General features: G+C 32.8%; 2 protein-coding genes across 5 annotated transcripts; both read left to right on the top strand.

Annotated features, from left to right (window-relative positions):
* Positions 1-216: 216 nt before the first annotated feature.
* Positions 217-2,879, top strand: LOC8285300 (double-stranded RNA-binding protein 3). 4 transcript variants are annotated; one of them, XM_015715310.3, is made up of 5 exons: positions 248-422; positions 510-574; positions 681-928; positions 1,048-1,267; positions 1,369-2,879. In XM_015715310.3, exons 2-5 carry the CDS (start codon positions 538-540, stop codon positions 2,325-2,327), a joined length of 1,464 nt encoding a protein of 487 aa, XP_015570796.1. In that variant the 5' UTR covers positions 248-422; positions 510-537; the 3' UTR covers positions 2,328-2,879. The 4 variants fall into 4 exon arrangements, with proteins under 4 accessions (XP_002512890.2, XP_015570796.1, XP_025011977.1 ...); XM_002512844.4 differs by lacking the exon at positions 510-574 and having other exon boundaries at positions 217-445; XM_025156209.2 differs by lacking the exon at positions 510-574.
* A 12,285-nt stretch (positions 2,880-15,164) lies between these two features.
* Positions 15,165-18,310, top strand: LOC8285297 (glycerophosphodiester phosphodiesterase GDPD1, chloroplastic). Its single transcript, XM_002512841.4, has 7 exons — positions 15,165-15,545; positions 15,624-15,796; positions 16,586-16,645; positions 16,734-17,015; positions 17,111-17,206; positions 17,471-17,667; positions 17,851-18,310. The coding sequence occupies exons 1-7, from the start codon at positions 15,293-15,295 to the stop codon at positions 18,086-18,088; spliced, it is 1,299 nt and encodes a 432-aa protein (XP_002512887.2). The 5' UTR covers positions 15,165-15,292; the 3' UTR covers positions 18,089-18,310.
* Positions 18,311-21,039: the final 2,729 nt, after the last annotated feature.

Raw genomic sequence — 21,039 nt, 5'->3', positions numbered from 1 at the left:
ACTAATGAGGTAACTGTCCAGTCAACATAAACACTGGACAAGATTTTTTTATTGCACAATAAACCTCAAACGCTGTCATTGTTATACAAAATAAAAACCAAAGGAGTGTCTTGTAATTTGACAGTATCCATGCTACATACCTATATCATATGTCCACATTTAATCCCTCTTCATGATAGTAGAAATTTGTGCAGAATTTATTATTACAAGTTAAATAAACTGTCAATGGAATGCTATTTTCTGTTCCTATATTTAAAAGAAGAGAGAGAGAAAACTATAGCTCAAAGTCCCATTGACTTTTTATTTCTTTCTGGGTTCACTGTTATCAAGTCACATTTTCTTCCTCTGTTTCTTCACATAAGACATTACTGCCAGATGCTTCTGTATAGAGAAAAGGAAGCTCCTTTGCCAATGTAGAAGAAGTGAGTAATCTTAGTTGAAGTAGGTGAGTTTCTTGCTCTTTTTATCTTTAGTTCATTTCTATTCTTATTTTGATGCTTTTCATATAGGTATCCATGTCATTTTTGGACCTTTTAGATGATGGGTTGTTTCTCCATATTGTCTCCTTTCTACAGTATGACTGTTTGTTGCCAACCACTTTTTGGTTTGACAGGAATGATATCAATCCATACATGTTAATTTGATTGATGTGTTGCTCTTTGTTTCTTTTCCAATGGCAGATATGTTTAAGAACCAGCTTCAAGAACTTGCACAAAGGAGCTGTTTCAATCTTCCTTCTTATGCCTGTGTTAGAGAAGGACCTGATCATGCGCCAAGATTCAAAGCTTCTGTTAACTTCAATGGTGAGATCTTTGAAAGCCCAAGTTACTGCACTACATTAAGACAAGCAGAGCATGCAGCTGCTGAAGTTGCGCTCAATGTCCTTTCTTCAAGAGGTCCTTCAAGGTCTCTAACTGCAAGAGTTCTTGTAAGTGTTTAGTTATTAGTTAGTTTTTCTTATCTATTTTTAGGTAATTAAAGCAATCCCATTTGTCTTCACTGTCACGACTGCAATCTTATTCTCATTTTTTGCTAAACCAAATCAAGGATGAGACTGGAATCTACAAGAACCTTCTTCAAGAAACTGCTCATAGAGCAGGGCTTAATCTACCTGTATATACTACTATAAGGTCAGGTCCTGGCCATGTCCCAACATTTACTTGTACTGTGGAGCTGGCGGGTATGAATTTCACTGGGGAACCAGCAAAGACAAAGAAACAAGCTGAGAAGAATGCTGCAATAGCAGCTTGGTCTGCTTTGAAAAGAAGTAAATTTCTTTTTTCCTTTCCATTTTTGGACCTGTTCTTACGTTATTAAGGTACTTGTGTGTGTATAATTCTTCCGTGATTGATGTACATTCTTGTGCAGTGCCTAGTCTTGATTACTTGACAAACAAAGAAGTGGTGGAGAGTCGTGAAGAGCAAGATCAAGCAGTTGTAGCAAGAGTTCTCTCAAATTTTAGATCCAAAGATGAATATAATAAGCAAGCAAGAAAGAAGGATTGTAGCCAAGCAAGAAGAAGACTGGTAAAGGGTTATAGAGACTATAGCTCTGCGTCATCATCGTCTTCCTCTACCTCCAGTAACTCTCTACACTATCAACATCGGAAGCTATTGGATCTGTTGTTGGATTCTGCTCTCGATAGTTCAACTCAAAAACAAAGCTCGTTTGTGTCTTTACTTCCTCCTCCTCCGCCTAGAACAACTTCAAAAATTCTGCCACCAACCTCACCTATAGACAATCCATATTCTTATCCATCAAGCAGGTGTAATCCTCATCAGATACAAGTTAAGGGAAAACAACAAACGAAAGAGATAGAAGAACATCAGAAGGATGAGGAAGAATGGCCGGGTGCTATCAAGAAATCCATTGAAAAGGAAAGTTCAAGTAGTAGTGTTTACGGTTCGAGTTCTTTATACAGGCAATTTCCCCATCAAGAATCAACAAGCCACATCGGTAATAGAATTTTTGGGCCATCATCAACATCCATCAAAAGTACACCTTCAAGCATTCATATGTGTAGTAATAGTCCTTTTTACAGTGGAATGTTATACCCACATAGAATTGCACCAGCAGTTCAAATTAGGTCAGTCATTCCAGTTTGTGCGGCACCACCAGCAGCAGTTAGACCAGCACCAGCACCAGCGCCATCATCTTCTACTACTACAATAACTGCAAAGTCCACACAAGCAGGAGCAGGAGCAGGAGCAGCAGCAGAGGTATCAATGTCATCATCAATGGTCAACAAGACAACAACAACAACAGAGCCATCATCACATCCAACTCAACTGAGTTCTTCCGAGTTCAACAAGAAGTTACAATTATGATACTGAAAAAAAGAAGAAGCAAACTTTACATCGATAAATTAGCAATTTCTAGCAAGTTTCGCTTAATGGGTTATCACTTAATTACTTCCTTTTTTAGCTCCAGCAAGAAAAAGAAAAGAAAAAAAGAAGGAAGAAGAAAGAAAACCATGGTTTTGGTCTTTATTGGCTCAATGGTTATATTTTTGTACTGCTAGTTTAGTTATAGATAATTATAAATTTTGACAACGTCCGTCTTCTCCCATGCATTTACTGCACTACAAAGGAAGGGGGAGTGAGAGAGAAAGAGAGCATTAAATGGGATCTGGGGAAGTGGGTTGCAGGAGATAAGAAGGAAAGAGAGGGAGAGGGGCAGATAGGGGTAGCAATGAAGGCAGAGAGTCTGAGAGAGGACGAACAGACAATTGCAGCGATAAGCGCAAGCAATTAATTTACCCCTTCTATACTTTCAGACCCAAATTTATTAGTCTTGTCTTCTCCATTAATGCTTTGCTCTCCTCTTCCCTCTCCTTTTACTTTTTCTCGATTTATACATATTTTATGTGGTTCTCTCTTTGCTTTCCTGTTTATTTTATTATAACCCTCTACGAAAGATTTTTTTCAAATGTTTTATGGTCAAAGCAAAACTAGCCGTTACGATTTAGGGCGGCTAAAATGGGTAATTCGGAGACCAAAAAAAAGGATAAATTGGTAAAAATGGGTAATTATCCAACACAACTAAAAGAAGCTAGCTTATGTATTTTATTTTATTTTCATCAACGACTTATTTTATATTGCACTTTTCATTACTCAAATATTTCACTTATTATAGTATTGTATTGTCAACCAACAATAATTTAATAATTAAAAATAATCATTAAGAATTTATTTTATCTTCTTAAAATAAATATTAAAAGTTTTTAAAAAATAAATGTTGATTTTCTTGAATTTCAAATAAGGTTTAAGTAGAAATTATGTTGAAGAATTGGGGTTGTTGCAAAACTAAATGAAATTGTGCTTAACATTCTAAAGAAAATAAACAAACTAGTTAACTCTCATATTTTGCATTATAGTTCTTCACTTCAAAAAAAAAAAAAAAGGTTCATATTTTAGTCTATCATATTATATTTTAAATAAATTGTATAGTTAATAATTAAACAAAAAAAACTCAAGAAGTATTTGAGATTGAAATCCTATATATTACTTTGAAAGTAAAAAGTGAATCACGATTCTATTCAATTTTAAATAAAAGAGAGTTTAAGTGTAAATTATATCAAAAATAAAAGAGGTTTTAGTAACTTATTCTAATTTGTTAGAAATTATATAGCTACTCTAAATGTATGATATCAAATTAATAGATGAGTATATTCTACATGTTTTATATTTAGGTTAATAATAAAATAATTTGTATCATAATTTTTTAAAAATATTTCATCTAATTATTGGATCGTGTAATATTTAGAGAGTATTTAAAAACTCATGTTTACTATCCTAAATGTATATATTGGCTTCCCAAACTCTTTAATCGTTATTTCCGACTTATCAATTTTACTATATTAGACTATTATCAGTTTTTTTTTTTTTATATATGTCAAACTTTATTTTACAATATTTTATAAAATAAGAGTTTAAATATCTCTTTATTCTATAAATATAAAATACATATTAGTTACAAAATATAAATAAAATAAGTGATTTTAATTATTTTTTGTTTTAATTTTTATTTTTCTATTAACATGAAATAAAAAGAGTTACAATTATAGGGATGACTTTGGAGATGCTTTACCGCATTCATCCCTTCATTGGCGTAGTTTAAAATTACAGTCTATGTTATTTATATCCTAAGTTAATAGATAATTGATATGTTTCTATTAATTTTTAATATATAAGTATGTGGTAAATGCAAAATATAAAACACTTATTTTATGTTCATGTTTACAATTGGTTAAACACATTATAGCAAGAAAAATTTGGTGGTGTTCAATTCTTCTGTTGAATCTGTTGGGACTTAACATGGAAGCACCACCAGTCAGCAGCATGGGCATCCTCTCACTCTGATCATCCATGTGGGTAGGTACAATAATACCTTTGCTAGTAATAAAAACTTTGCTGAATTCAGGAACCAATTAATGTGTATGTGACGTCCAAGATCGATGGTAAGATGGCTCCAAACTGATTTGGAAATTATGAACATGAAATGCATGATTCTTTTGCAGGTGGTGAGAATGGTCTGCTACATTTTGCATATCTTTAGTCCTTATTGCATGTGCCTACCTTTCTTTCGCATCTTCATAAAATCCAATGCAGTGCAAAAATGGCGTTGCGGTTGAATCATTTCTGTTTTCTTTTTCCTTCCATTGACAAATGATTTGAAGGTTAAACTTAGTGTTTCAATGCTACGTAATCCTTTCCCATTCTGCATATTTGGTACTGGTTTAATTCATGAGAATCATTATTCTTGAGATGATGGTGAAATCCGTAGCCATGTACCCTCAGATGTACTTACAGAGGTTGCCCGTTGGGCTTGGAGTTTCTACCCTCTGGCAGGACATTTGGATGCTATACTTGAGTTCGATTTGGACAGATAAAAGTCCCGGAGCCTACTGATCCTGATGCGAAACCAACCCAACATAAGAGGAGGTTCTCGTTCTTTCTATCAATGTCCCAAATGATGAACAAAGTTGTACCAATATCGTACACGACGTTTGACAATATTAATGTGATATACAGATATGTCATCAAGCGGCTGCTGAATTTGGTTACGTCAGACGAAAAAGGGGGAGTAGATGTCGATAATTATAAACTAGCCAAGCATACTGCTGTGACTATTCCTGAGAGGCTTGATCCTGACAGGAGACTATGCGCCACAAGCTCTTATTGACTCTACGCCTGATATTGGGTTCATTTCCAACACAATTATCAGGAATAGAAACTTCTGGGGGGAAGCATTTCATTAAGTTCTTTCGGAAGGAGAAGGACTATTTGCAGATCCGACTCATTGAGTTGGCCATGTTTAGCAATTGGGCAAATCTGGGTTATCTAAATGTCAAGTACCAAGAAATGTGCCAATTATCAGGTGCCTCGTACGTACATATTTCCCCCACTTCCGAATCAAATTGGAGTTGAATTCAATTTTGTTGAAAGAGGAAATAAAGAAAGCATGGCCTCAGACACTGCACAGGCAGAAAAGCCCCTGAGAAAGGGAGCAACCATCTATGTGGCAAGAAAATGCCGTTCCAACCTTTCCCAGAAAAAGAAAGGGACGTTGGACAGAAATACCAAGGCAACCGAGTAGAATAGGCTACCGTTGGACATATACATGTATATATATCAACACAATCAATTGTAAAATATCAGAATCATAAAATCAATAAATTCATTATTTTTATTTTCTTCGTGGTATCAGAGTAGGATTCAAACCTGTGAGATAGCAATCAAGCAAACAAAAACCAAATTCTCAGAATTCCTTTCGAAATTCATCATGTCTCAAACCGATAACAGATTGACCAATATAATCCTCAGAGGTAATCAAAATTACTTCGAGTGGTCAAAAGCTGTCTACATAGGGCTTAATGGTAGAAGGAAATTGGGGTTCATCACTGGGACTAAACCTAAACCCAAACCTACTAGACCAAAAGACCCGACAGAAGAAGAGGCAGAAAAAATTGAAGAATGGCAGACGACAGACCACTTGGTCATGTCACTGCTTACCAGCACTATGGAGCCCCAAATTTCCAAGCTCTATATGTTGCTGGAATCGTCAAAAGCAATATGGGATAAGGTAAAAGGCTTATATGGCCATCAACAAAATTTTACTCACATATTTAATCTTAAACAGGAATTGGCCAGAATCACACAAGGCACAAAATCAAACTCACAATATGCCACAGAAATACTGACAAGATGGGAAGAACTCCAGACTTACTTACCTCCTTCAACAGATACAACAAAAATTCAAAAACGAGCCGACAATGATCTAGTATTCACTTACCTGGGAGGATTGGACTCAAGCTACGAGAGCTTGAGATCTCAAATCCTCCTGTCCCCGAACTACGACACCGGTCAGTAGCGAGGAGACACGAAGGAATCTTATGAATCCCTCGGCCTCTACTGAACTCGCGGAAAACCAAGCCTTTGCATCGCGTCGCCCCGATCTCACCGCAAGAAACAGAACAGGGGGAGAGGCGAGCACGAGCGAGCGGTGCGACCACTACAAGAAGTAGGGTCACAGCCGCGCTCGTTGCTGGCACCTACACCCCAAGCTCAAGCCAACCCGAGGTTGGGAAGGGGGAAACGGCGAAAGGGTGCGAAGAGAAAGAAGAAGAAGACCCGAAGCAAACCCTAAGGAGAAAATGGAATTCAGGGGTTGGGCGTCATATGCAGATAGTTATATGACGCCCCGACCCGATTCCCTAGGTTTACAACAACTCGACCCGGGCCAACCTTGGACCCGACCCGACTTCTCCGGCCCCGAGCCACTGTGCCCAAGAAGCTCAACAGCCTTCCGGTCCCAACCCAAAGAGCTCACCAGGCACTACAAGCCCAGCAGAAGCATCAGGCCCAAATGGCCGAAATGTAGGCCCAATTGCAGGCCTTGGTTCTCCAACCCAACGGGTTTGGGTTAACTCAACCCGACGGGTCAGGTTCGGTTCACACTGCTTTAAATTCCTTACAAAATTCTTCAGAATCTTGTCAAAATTTCTGGATTATTGACTCAGGGGCAACATATCACATGACCTGGGATCCAAAAAACCTAACCAACCTCAATTTGGTTTCTCCTTCTCACCATGTGACTGTTGCCAATGGAGAAAAATTCAAAATTCAAGGATATGGCACTTCAAATTTATTTAACTCACATATTGAAAATATTTTATATTTGCCTGCATTTAAATCCAATCTATTATCTGTAGGTAAAATTACTTGTGATTTAAACTGCAATGTTATTTTCTCACCTACTTCAGTCATTTTTCAGGATCGAATCTCCGGGAAGACGATTGGTGAGGGAAAACTAGAAAATGGCCTCTACTACCTTTATGCTCCTCCCAATAAATGTTTTTTTGTCCACAAATCCTAACCAAGGCATATTAATGCATCAGCAGTTAGGGCATCCATCCGACAATGTTTTGAATAAATTATTTCATTATAACTTAAGTTTCAACAATTGCGATGTGTGTAAATTTTCTAAACACACTCGATTACCTTTCTCCTTATCCTCCAGTGTATCTGAAAAAGCTTTTGACTTAATTTACTCTGATGTTTGGGGACCTGCCCCTGTTACTTCTAATAATCACTTTAAATATTTTGTCACTTTCATTGACGATTATTCTCGTACTACCTGGGTGTATTTACTAAAAGGAAAAAATGAAGTCTTTTCTTGTTTCGAGGAATTCTATAATTTCATACAAAACCAATATAATGCTACTTTAAAAAAATTTCGCTCTGACAATGGCACAGAATACATAAACCAAAACTTTTCTACATTCTTTAAACAAAAATGGATTGTTCATCAAACCACTTGTATCAATACTCCTGAACAAAATAGTATTTCTAAACGAAAAAATAGACATTTTCTCAATGTCGTTCGGACTCTCCTTTTTCAAAATAATGTTCCATCGATTTTTTGGTCTGATGCCCTTTTAACTGCTGCTTACCTGATCAATAGACTCCCCACTGCCGTTTTAAAGCATTTGAGTCCCCTAAAGGTTCTCAAAGGTAGGAAAATTGATTTGAGTCATCTCCAGGTCTTTGGTTGTGTTTGTTATGTTCACATAAACTGCCAACACAAACTCGACAAGAGCTCTGTCAAGACCCTATTTTTGGGATATTCCTCCACTAAAAAGGGATATAAATGTTATGACCCCTATACTCATAAAACCTACATCTCTCGTGATGTCTCATTTCTTGAGACAGTCCCCTATTACACCACCCAAACTCATGATAATCCTCATGGGCCTTGTCCGCTAGTATTTCCGCCTAACTCTGATTTTTCTCTTAGCAGCGCTACTCAGGATTTTCTACAGGGGGAGCCGACCATTGTCTCAAGGTCAATTCCTTCAGGGGGAGACAATACAATTGGAGATACAACCTCTGAAAGCCAATCTCAAATCTCTGACAGCCAATCTCAACCTCAGGAGGAAGCAATCGCCTTGAGAAGGTCCACTCGTCAAACTCGCCCCCCTGAAATTAAGAGATTATGTATCTCATTCGGTATCGTATCCAAAGTTTTATTTCCTATGATACCATAGCAAGTCAATATCGTAGCTACTTAAGCCAGATCTCATCCCATCCTGAGCCAACCAACTTCTACGAAGCCAACACCAGTCCAAAATAGTGTAAGGCTATGAAAGATGAACTTCAAGCGCTAGAAAAGAATGACACTTGGGATATTATTCCTCTTCCTACAAATAAGAAACCAGTTGGATGCAAATGGATATACAAAATAAAGTATAATAGTGATGGGACCATTGAGAGATACAAGGCCAGACTCGTCGCCAGAGGCTTCACTCAAACTTATGGAGTTGATTACCAAGAGACGTTTGCTCCAGTCGCCAAGATGAACACTGTCAGAATCCTTCTCTCAGTTGCAACTAATCAAGGGTGGAGCCTATTCCAAATGGAAGTGAAGAACGCCTTTTTACAAGGAAACCTAGAAGAAGAAGTTTATATGACTCTCCCCCTAGGTCACAAATCAGCCACAGATGCTTCCCTGGTATGTAAGCTAAAAAAGGCCATTTATGGACTTAAACAATCTCTGAGAGCATGGTACGCCAAACTAAGCCTCTTTCTATTAAAAATTGATTTTACTAAATGCAATTCTGACTCCTCTATGTTTGTTAAACACAATCTCACACACACAGTCATTATTCTTGTATATGTTGACGATATCATAATAATAGAAAACGATGACCAAGGTATTAAGGATGTCAAGCAAAGTCTAAAGAAAGAGTTTGATATTAAGGATCTTGGGCAGCTCTCATATTTCCTAGGCATAGAAATGGCAAAGTCCATTAAAGGTTTATTCCTATGTCAAAGGAAATACACTCTTGATCTATTGAAAGAAACCGAAAAATTAGGGGCTAAACCAGCCTACACCCCTATGGAAACTAAAGTCAAACTCAATCTTGAAGATGGAAAACCTCTAGCCAACATAGGACATTATCAACGTTTGGTAGGAAAGTTAATATACCTCACTGTCACTAGACCTGACATATCATTCGCAGTAAGTATGGTAAGCCAATTTATGCATGCCCCTCGCACTTGTCACCTAGAAGCTATAGATAGGATTCTCAAATACCTAAAGGGAACCCCAGGACAGGGAATATGGATGAAAAATAACAATTCTAACTCTATAGTTGGATTCTCTGATGCAGATTGGGCAGGAAGCAGTGACAGGAAGTCAACCACTGGTTTTTGTGTCTTTGTGGGAGGAAACTTAGTAACATGGAAAAGCAAGAAGCAAAACGTTGTTGCTAGATCCAGCGCAGAAGCTGAGTACCGTGCAATGGCATCTACAGCTAGCGAACTCATTTGGATCAAGCAAGTCCTCAAAGATATGAAGATTGAAATCAACGGACCTATGACGATGCATTGTGATAACCAAGCCGCCCGTCACATTGCATCTAACCCTGTGTTTCATGAACGAACTAAACATATTGAAGTGGATTGTCACTTCATCAGGGAAAAGATTCAAAAAGGAGAAATTGAAACTCCGTATATCAAGAGCCAGGACCAAATAGCTGACATCCTTACAAAGACACTCGATAAACAGACGCATCACTCAATTTTAAGCAAGATGGGTTCGATCAACCTCTATGAACCCAACTTGAGGGGAAGTATTGAAAGAGGAAATAAAGAAAGCATGGCCTCAGACACTGCACAGGCAGAAAAGCCTGTGCAGGGCAAGTCATCACAGGCCCTGAGAAAGGGAGCAACCATCCCTGTGGTAGGAAAAGGCCGCTCCAACCTTTCCCAGAAAAAGAAAGGGACGTTGGACAAAAATACCAAGGCAACCGAGTAGAATAGGCTACCGTTGGACATATACATGTATATATATCAACACAATCAATTATAAAAGATCAGAATCATAAAATCAATAAATTCATCATTTCTATTTTCTTCAAATTTGTTTGTAAATTATGAACAAAATCCAGATAAGCGAATAAACAAACACAGCAAATAATGTAAATGAGAGTGTATATTGAAGCAATTAGAAACAGAGTAATAACTAACCTTTTAGTTATATATGATTCTAATGTTGTTATCACTTCATATTAAATTTGGATTTTAACTTTGTATATTATTATCAATCTCTTAGTTTAGTACGAACAATATCTTAGTTAAATTACTTGGATATTTTTATGAATGTATAATACGTAAAAAATAACAAATGAAAATCAAATTTCAACTAACTTTTTTAATTTCAATTATAAATTTAACTTTCGTAATATTTCTTTATCAATTTTCAAGGTTGATGTTTCAATCGTAATTCAATGCTACAGAAGATTAATTTAATGTTATATATTTGGACCATGGTAGAAATTAAATAGTATATGCACGAGATTATAAATTTAAAACCCAGCAAATAAAATACTATTTGAATTTTCGTATAAAATTATAAAACAATTATAAATACTTCCTAAAAGAATAATTCTATTAAGCACTTTGATCCCTACTTTTTCAAATATAATATTTTCATCTTTTTTTTTAAATATATATAGAGAGAGTTAATCTAAAGTATGTCAAGTAAGACTTTTATGGATAGTAAAACACTCTCTCAAGAGTTTCAACACAACTGCATACTTAAAGTTTGAATTTGAAATTTTAGTTAAACTAAAAAAGATCTTTACTATCTCATCCACGAGCTCTTAAGTTAATATTTTTATCTTTTACCTATAGGGTTGTATCTATTTATTAGTGAAATATTAAATGATAAAGAAGAGAAAGAAAATAGTATTTTATAGCTTAACGTATGATTATTTAATCTTTAAGTTGAATCTATCAGCTACTTAATCAATTTTATATATTTTTAAACTAATAGAAGGACTATTTTTGGAATCGACATTTAAATGTGAGTCCCAAAACTTTAATGAAGATCGAAGAAGAAAGGAAAGTGATAAAGCGCGGCCATAAGCATAGTTGGTTCAGTGAAAGAGACCAAAGCTTAAAGAAAATGGACCATTAAAGTTCAGTGGGCCTTTGCTGTTAGTTGTTTGCTTTATTAAGAGCTAACGCTAATTACAATTAATAAAAAAATAGCACATATATATTTTGAGATTTTGAATTTGACGATTGATAGATATTTTGTTGTTTAAAATAATAAATATATATTAATTATTTATCAATTTAATTTGATATAAAAATAAAAATATATGTCAAAAATAAAATTATCTCAGAAGGCTACAACATTATATCACCAGTTAAAAATTATTACTTTTGGTTTAGACAAAGAATGAAATATCTGTCTGAACTTATAGTCTAGGGCCAAATAAGTTTAATTTTAATTATTTTAATAAATAGACTCAAAATTTATATTTAAAAGTCAAATAGATTTAGACTTTGATTAAAATTAATAAAATTGATGGTAATAGTGTTAATGATGATCCGACAAAGTTGACAGTGACAATAACTATCAATTTTGATTTTTTTTAATAAAATCTATAAAATTTTAATATATAAAATTTTAAAAATTTAAATCTTATTTTATTTTGAATATTACAAAGCAATATTTATTTATATTTTATTTTATTTAACTAATTTAAATAATAAGTATGGTAGATATGTTTATAATTTTTTTTAGAATTTATATCTATTTAGCTCTTAAATAGAAGTTATAAATTTATTTATTAAAATAATTAAAATTAAATTTATTTGACCATTACCTGTAAATTAGGAGGTATTTCACCATTTATCCCTCCTGTTTTTGTATAACACATTCTTGAATATCCCCCGGGAAAAAAAAAAAGGTGAATTCTCAGTTTTACTTCACACAATATCGCCTTATAAAACAACTGAGGTAAGGAAGACGTAACTAAAAGAAAGGGGAAAATTACATAAATAAGGGAAATAGGGTATTTTTTATTAAAAATATTGTCCCAAAATTTATTATAAAAATAATAGAATTTTAAAGATAATATTAAAAATATCTAGATTTTTGAAACTAATAAAAAAAATACTTGATTCCTTAAAAGAACATAAAATCTAAAAAATAAAGAATAAATTAATACAAATTTACTAAATCAGATAAGAAATAAATATATTGATGAAACTTTACTTTCACAATCAATTTTAAAGCCAAAATTGATAACTATATTCAAAAAAATTAGAAAAAAAAATTATTTTTGAGTTTTTAAAATAAATTATAAATCTCACTAAATTGTTTTATTTTTCTTTAAATTTTTATTTATTTTGGTCAATTTCTAACCAACAATGGAATCGACACATTTACAAAAGCTTCAAAGATAATTAACCAATTCAAGTTGATCTCAAATGATCAAATCTTAAAAGAAATCTTCGAACATAATTAACCAATTCGAGTTCATCTCAAAGGATCAAATCTTAAATGAAAGGTAAAATGCAAATCCAAAAATATTGTTGATATGTTATAAAAAAAAAAAAAAAAAAAAGCTAAACCAAAAATCAACATACTGAAAATAAACAAAAATTGTGAATTTATTGTCAAAATAAACTAAAAACAATATAATTGAATGTAAATTATAACATAAACCAAAATATGAACACTTTAAAATAAAAATGTTGATTTGTTATAAAAAAATAAAAGAAGAATCAAACATACATATAGAAAAAAAAATAAAAAACAACAAATTATTGCAAAAAAAAAACATACTTAAAGGTAACAAAAATTCATCTATATAATAATATTTATATATAATTTTGAAAAATATATATTATGATATTACTGTATTATATTTTGTCTCACTAATTTTAATTATATAATATAATAAGATATTAATATAATTTATCTTTAATTGCTATTATTTTATTTATAAAATTAAGTATTAAATTAAAAATAAAAATTTTGAATCTAAATTTTTATTAAAAGTATTTGATTTCATAAATATAAGTATAAAAATTATTTTAGTGAGTTTAGAATGCGAGATGTGAAGAATGATGAATTTCATGGAGGAGTGGGTGAAACTTTTCATAAATTTCTTTTTTAATATTCTTGTTGTCATATAGTTTTGACAAACATACTTCAATCACAGCAGTGTGAAACCAGTCCAAGCTATGCAAAACGACAACACTTTTACTCTAAAGACAAATTCATCAAACACCGACATATTTTGTGATGTAGATTGTTTAATGCTAAAGAATAAAAAACTAGGGGGACAGTTTAACTTCTTCTTCTGAAACACAAGTTATTTGTAGGCTACAACTTGGGATGTAACAATGACATTTTGCTACCTATACTCATTCAAAATTGCTTAATTTATATTCGGTTAAAATTGTTTCAGCTAGTAGACCATGAAAGAATCTAACAAAGTCAGTTAATATACAAAATGTGAAATATGTATTCAACCCAAGATTCTTTATCACCATAAAAAATAAACAATATTTCTTTTATTCTGGATTAAGTTTTTTTTTTTTATTTTTACATTAAATAAGTTATCATCTTTGTAAAAATAAAAGAAAAGCACATATGAACATGGACCACAAAGACAAAAACAATACTTCATCTAATTAATTAATGTGTATATATATATATATATATATATATATATAAGAATGGTGAGGGAAAAGATGCATGTGCTTAAAATACGAGAAATAAATTTTTCTAAAGAAAAAGAGATAATTTAATGAAAACTTGGAGCCACCTGTCTGTCAGAATTAATTTGTATCTGTGGGTCAAAATGGGGAAGATTTAGACGAGTAAAGCCACGGTGGCTACCCCATCATTTGTTCCAACGATAATAATAATAAACCCATTTCTTATCCATTACATGCTGGCTCCATGTCATTGTACGGTCAACACTCATTAAAATTAAATTAATTCTATTTTTTATTTTATCCCAAGAAAAAAAAATTAGGAAAAGGAAAAAGAAAAAGAAAAGAGTAACGTCCGTTAGACCCTGACGTAGCCAACTAATTTTTGGCGTAAATTCTGGAGTACAAATTGCATCTGCACGTTATGAAATGAACGAGTTGTTGTAAGAAAGAAATCTAGAAGTTAAAATTTGGGGGCATCTAACATATTCTCTCGGATATTCCCACTTTCCTTCTTTTCTTTTTCCAATGGAAAAGGGATTTGAAAATTCTTCTACTTTAATTTCCTTGTCCACTACATGAGGATGTGACTTTTGATTCCAATTTTATAAATAATAGTAAATTGTATTTAGTCATTTTTAATGTGTTAATGTTTTTTTATAAAAAGATATATGAATATTATAAAAAAAATAGAGTTAAAAGATGTTCGAGATCTATGAATATCAAAATAGAGATATAAAAATAAAATAGATTGTATGTCAAATATCGCATGAAAAATTATAATACTTATTATATTATATTAAAAATAAAATAATTAAAATTTGAATGTCTAAAAAATATATTCTAATTTGATTTAATTATTAAATAAATTTTATTTTTTTATTTAGTATATAAGTTTTTTTAATATTAATGATATATTTTAATATTAATTTTGATTTTATTTTTCAATTACATCATCAAAAAGAAAACTTGTGGGGTGCTTCTATCAAAAAGAAAAATTTGTAAGGTGTTGGGGATTTAGAAAGAGCGGGATACATGGTAGGAATCGTTAAGGAAAACGCCATACACAGAGGACGTTAATAACGGAGAAATGAAGAATATAAACAGAAAAGCAAAAGCTCATTATCACATACTAATAATTGTTAATCACGCAAGGGAACAGAGAAGAGGGAGAGAGAGAGGGAATATCCAAAAGGATATGACAATGGAGGTGACCGAATATTCTTTTACGCGGAGATTCCATCTTGTAGTTTAGGTTGGCTATAGTTATGAATCTTCGTCATCCCTCCTTTTCTTCTTCAATCCTCCATTCTCGTCATTTTCCATATAAACCCATCTCTTCCTCCTCCAAAACCTCACCACCCACACCATCATTATTCTCTAAAGTCTCACTATTCTTCAATAACCGACAAAAAATGGCTCTTAAAGCTGTTCATGTTTCCGATGTTCCTAATCTTGATCATGTTCCTGATAATGCCTCTCTTTCTCTTTACTCTTCCACCACCCGCTGCTCCTCCAAAGGTACTATATATATATATATCATTTTTGTCGTTTTATTTAAAATAGTTAATGATTCTTGACGGTTTTCGAAATTTTCAGTTAAAACGGTGCCGTGTAAGGCATCCGAGTTTATGGTTGTTGGACACAGAGGAAGCGGAATGAATATATTGACTTCAAATGATCAGAGAATGAAAGCAATTAAAGAAAACTCTATTTTGTCTTTCAATTCTGCTGCTACTTTCCCTATTGATTTCATCGAATTCGATGTTCAGGTATTCATCTCTCTCTCAAAATATTTGGCGTCAAACAAGTCGTCAACAGTCTTGTATTGCAATTGTTTACGTTTTAGATCGGCGTCGGTCGCCGCGTGCGGTTGTTTTCTTTTGACCGTATTACGACTTTTTAGAAAAATTTATTTGAATAATCTCTTTGTTAATTTTTTTTTCTGAAAAAATAAAAAGAAAAAGAAAAAAGTTGCCATTTTTTAGTGGTTCCTTAATTAAACCCTGGAAGCCTAAAATCATTTCTAAAAATAACCTGAATTTCAGGGTAAAATCTAAAGAGCAAAAGCAAATTACGATTTCCTCCCTAAGTCTTAACTTACTTATTTTTTTGTCCCTTTCATTAAAAAAATTGAATGAATTCTTAACTTTTGAAAATATAAAGACTCTAATTCTTCCATTATATTTTAAATCATTCTCTTTCAAAATAAACTCATATTTTAATTCCTCACATTTTATATGAAGTAAAATCTTAGTTCCACAATGTTTGACTTTTTAAATATTAAAAAGCATTTAGAGAAAAAAATAGGACCAGTTAAGAAATAATTGTGCTTGCACTAAGTTTTTTTTTTCCTTTTCTTTTCTCTGTTGTGTAAGAAATCAGTTAGTTTATGTGGGAAGACGTTGAACTGATTGTGTTTGTGTTTTGGTTGGGGACTTATGGGTTATTTCTTTTTTCTATTGGGAAAACATATATATAGAAATAAAAGAATGGAGCTGAATGAGACAAAAAAAACAAAGACAAGAAAGAGTGAAAAAACGAAGTGTCGTTTTTTGTAGGTGACCAAAGATGGCTGCCCTATCATTTTCCATGACAACTTCATACTCTCGGAAGATAATGTAAGTTTCACAATTCAGTCAAATACAATTAGTAAATTCTGAACATATTCATTGACATGTGGATGCTAATTGCTTGGTAATTTTGCAGGGCACTATTTTTGAGAAGAGAGTTACAGAGCTATGCTTATCTGAGTTTCTCTGCTATGGTCCCCAAAAAGAAGCAGGGCAGATGGGGAAATCCTTGCTAAGGAAAACAAAAGATGGGAAAATTGTGAATTGGAATGTAGAGAAAGATGACTGTGTTTGCACTTTGAAAGATGCTTTTCAACAAGTGGACCCTTCTTTGGGCTTCAATGTAGAATTAAAATTTGATGATCATATTGTTTACCAACAGGATTATCTCAACTATGTTCTTCAAGCCATCTTGCAGGTATATTATATCTATTAATAAGCCTTTGTTTTTATGCTTAGTGGATATGGGTCAAGTTATATTGAGGATTTGTCTTTTTAATTTCTGTGGTCCAGGTGGTGTTTGAGTATGGTCTTGATAGACCCATTATCTTCTCATCTTTCCAACCTGATGCAGCACTGCTCGTTAGACAACTGCAGTGTACCTACCCTGTAAGTCTAATTTCCTAATTAAACATTTCATGATACTGCATTAGGCCATGTTTGTTTGGTCTTGAAATTGATGGAAACGGATTGCAATTCCTGGAATATATTTCCATGCTCTTGTTTGGCACACAAGAACAGCCTTAGTTGTTAAAAATATTCTTTTTCAAAAAACAGGAATTTCATGTTATTTAACGTTGCTGCTGGACTTTTTGTTTAAATTTTCTTATATAAAAAAAAGAAATTGATGGTTGTTGTTTGGTTGTTGTACAGGTTTACTTTTTGACGAATGGGGGAACTGAGATTTTCTATGACACAAGGAGGAATTCTTTAGAGGAGGCTATAAAGGTGTGCTTGGAGGGTGGTTTGCATGGGATTGTATCTGAGGTCAAAGGGATTTTCAGGAATCCCGGGGCAGTGGCTAAAATTAAGGAGGCCAAGCTTTCTCTTCTGACATATGGGAAATTGAAGTAAGTTTGTAAACATCATCATGAGTTATCTCTGTATCTCATGCGATTTTAAATGCAAACAGTTCATGAATTCAAATGTTTGTGTGAAATAGCATTAGTATGTTCAAAAGCCACCCCCTCCCCCCCGAAATATTGAGCACTTAATGTTTTTTTATGTAATCTGAAACTCAATTTATTATGCAGTAATGTGTCCGAAGCTGTGTACATGCAACATTTGATGGGTATAGACGGAGTGATAGTTGATCTAGTTAAAGAGATTACGGAGGCTGTATCTGATATGATAAAGCCAGCTAAGGTGGACGACGAGGAGAGCAACTTAGCTGAAAAGGACAGTGAGATGGAAATGAAGTCAATTCCCCAGTTCTCCCAGAAGGAGCTCTCGTTTCTTTTGAAGCTTATTCCACAACTGATACAGGAGTGATGATACAAAAGAACATGTTTGTTTGCTAAAGTTCCTCAATTCTTTTTGGCCCCCTTCTCTGTTGTGGCTTATCTTGTATATATTGTAATCCCTTGGTGGGGACCGGGCATACATATGTCGCACGAAGGCAAAAGAAAGAGTCAGCATGTCTGTAGTATCAAATCGAGATTAATGATAGTTTCGGTGCTTTCTCTTGAAACAATTTTAAATTCAAGAGTGTCACATTGAACGGCTTTTCTAGCTACTGAATGAGCTACCGGAATGTTATTATGGCTACAGTAAATATCCAAAAGAGATGGTTCTTGCGTAATTTTGCATACAGTAACCATCCCTGGCCGTACTAATTATTTCTCAAAGAAACCTTTTCCTTTTCCTTTGCTCAATACACAGTATTATCTATATGAAATTAGAACCTTCAATATGGTTTTCAAGTATGCACTTGTAATAAAAATAGAAAGTTTTAATTGAGGAGACATTCATACAACAATGACAAATTGAAGTTAAATTAATGTTGCTCTAAGAATAATGAATTGAAACCTAAAAAAAAAAAAAAGGAAAAGAAACAACTAGCAGTAGGAGTTAGGGCTGAACACGGATCGGTCCAATTTGGTTATTTATAAATCACCAGTACCATACCAAACCTCGGTTATTTTAAAATTGAAGGTACCAGTACCGTACTAAACATAAAAGGATCCAATACCGTATTGTACCAATTTTACAGTTAAATACAGTTCGGTTCGGTGTTATTTTCGGTTCTAAAAAATTTTAAAAACACAACTTTAATATCATCTTTAATCAAATACATTTAGAAAAAATATGATTACCAACCTAAAAAAAGTAGCATGAAAATCTGAATTAGAATTGCAATCACATTCTTGAACAACCTGTTTTGCAATTCAGTCAGTTGTAATTATAATAATTTATTCAATATTCAAATACAAACCATTAAAACATATGTTACCTGCTAGCATAAAAATATTTTGCAGATGACAATCATTAAAATAAATAAATTTACAAACTACATGTAGCACTAAAATACATGTCCAAAATTAGCAAAGGAATGTTATTACCTCCCCTCAAAATTAGCACTCCACATTTAATCTTGGCATAAGGGACTCTCAAATCTCAGGATCTTGAATAATTTCTATAATAAAAGTAAAAAATTACATCAATAAAACTTAACAACATCAACAATAAACAAACATATGTAAGACGTAAAGAAATGTTATCTGACTCTATGCTTTCAATATCCTCTATTGATTATTCTAGTTAGATAAATTTATTTGAACTTCTAAGCCAATCTTGACAGCAAATAAGGACCTCCGCTATTGTAGGAAGTAAAGAACTTCTATATTGATCTAGAGTTTGTCCTCCAGTACTAAATGCAGATTCAGAGGCTACTGTTAAAGCTTAGATAGCCAATACATAGCGTACAACCTTGGACAAGATAGGGTACCTTACTGAATTCACCTTCCACCACGCTAAAATATCGAAATCAATGGTGAATTTTTCTGTAAATTCTTCGAAGTACCTATCTAACTCAGATATCTTAGACAAATTTTGTTGCGCTTCTTCTTCTAAAAAGAACTCATCAATTTCTTCTTTTGTTTCCGTATCACTTGGCCCACTATCATATGCAGATTTCTGTGAGCTCCCTATAACCTCACCCATATATAATTGATCCTTAATTATCTTGTATTCATCCACCATCAACTCTAAAGTTGTTTTCACCATTTTTTTCAAATTTCTTGCCTCATCTTCACCATGATAAATGGTATACTTAGTTTTCAAGTACTTTAAATCTAGTATTATAGTATGTATACTAGATTACTAGTATCAGTATACTATGTGACATATTAATATATATAACTTATATTTTTTATAGAGTATAAAGAATATTATAATATTATAGTTATTTTTAATATGTATCATTTTTTTTTATTTCGATAACAATTGCTTGAATTATATAAATGATAAATATAAAATATTTTTTTTATAGAGTATAAAGTAATTTATAATATTATAGTTGTTTTTAATATGTATTATTTATATAATATAAATAATTATTAATAAATATATATAAAAAATTCAGTTATACGGTTTGGTCCAGATCAATACAAGACGGATCGGTTCTAGTATGGTTATGGTACGGTTTTTACTAAAAAACTAGTGTCATACCGTAATAGTAAAAAAAATTCGGATCAGTTCAATTCGGTTATAAAAACTTTCGATTATTTAAATTCTGGTATTTTTTAGTACTGTTATTCGATTCGGGCAGGAATCACCAAGATTCATGCTCAGTCCTAATAGAAGTACTTGCACTGGACTAGTGATGGTGATCTGAAATTCTTTAGGCCCAGTAATGGTCTCAGCTTGCAAAAGCCCCTCCCTGAAGCTGATAGAAGTTGTTGAGTGGGCTGAAGCTAAAAACTTCGGCTTCCCAACAGCACCAAACAGGTCCTCTGGATACAGCCAGTCCTCTGCAATGAAAAATTAGCCCAAGTATCGAAACAAACTGCACCAGTGTAGCCTTAACGTCCAATTGACATATTTGACAAAAATGCAGTTAAGTATACTGTCCTAATAAATTGTTTTTTTCTTTTTTTCTTTTTTCTTGAGACCTTGCAGTCTTAGAGATTATTTTAGTAGCAATTGAAAATATCAATGTGTTTTAGATATATGAAAATCTCAAAATTTGATCAATACACAGAAGAAATTCATTACTTAAAATATAAGTTTTATTATTCATTTGTTAATCTTGTTTATTGTCTCTGTCAACAACATATAAATATGTACAGAGCTGCATTGTTCTTCTACTTTAAAATTATTCATTTTTTAAAATAAAAATTCTTTTATATCTTTTCTATTTTCTGGAGAATAACTACAATTAATAAACTATTTTTTTAATTAGATTATTGAATAGATTATATTTACCATAACATCTTTCTCCA

Source organism: Ricinus communis, chromosome 8 (genome assembly GCF_019578655.1).
Source record: "Ricinus communis isolate WT05 ecotype wild-type chromosome 8, ASM1957865v1, whole genome shotgun sequence".
Lineage (NCBI taxonomy): Eukaryota > Viridiplantae > Streptophyta > Magnoliopsida > Malpighiales > Euphorbiaceae > Ricinus > Ricinus communis.
The sequence above is the reverse complement of the archived record's forward strand: the minus strand, read 5'-3'. Positions and strand labels throughout refer to the sequence as shown.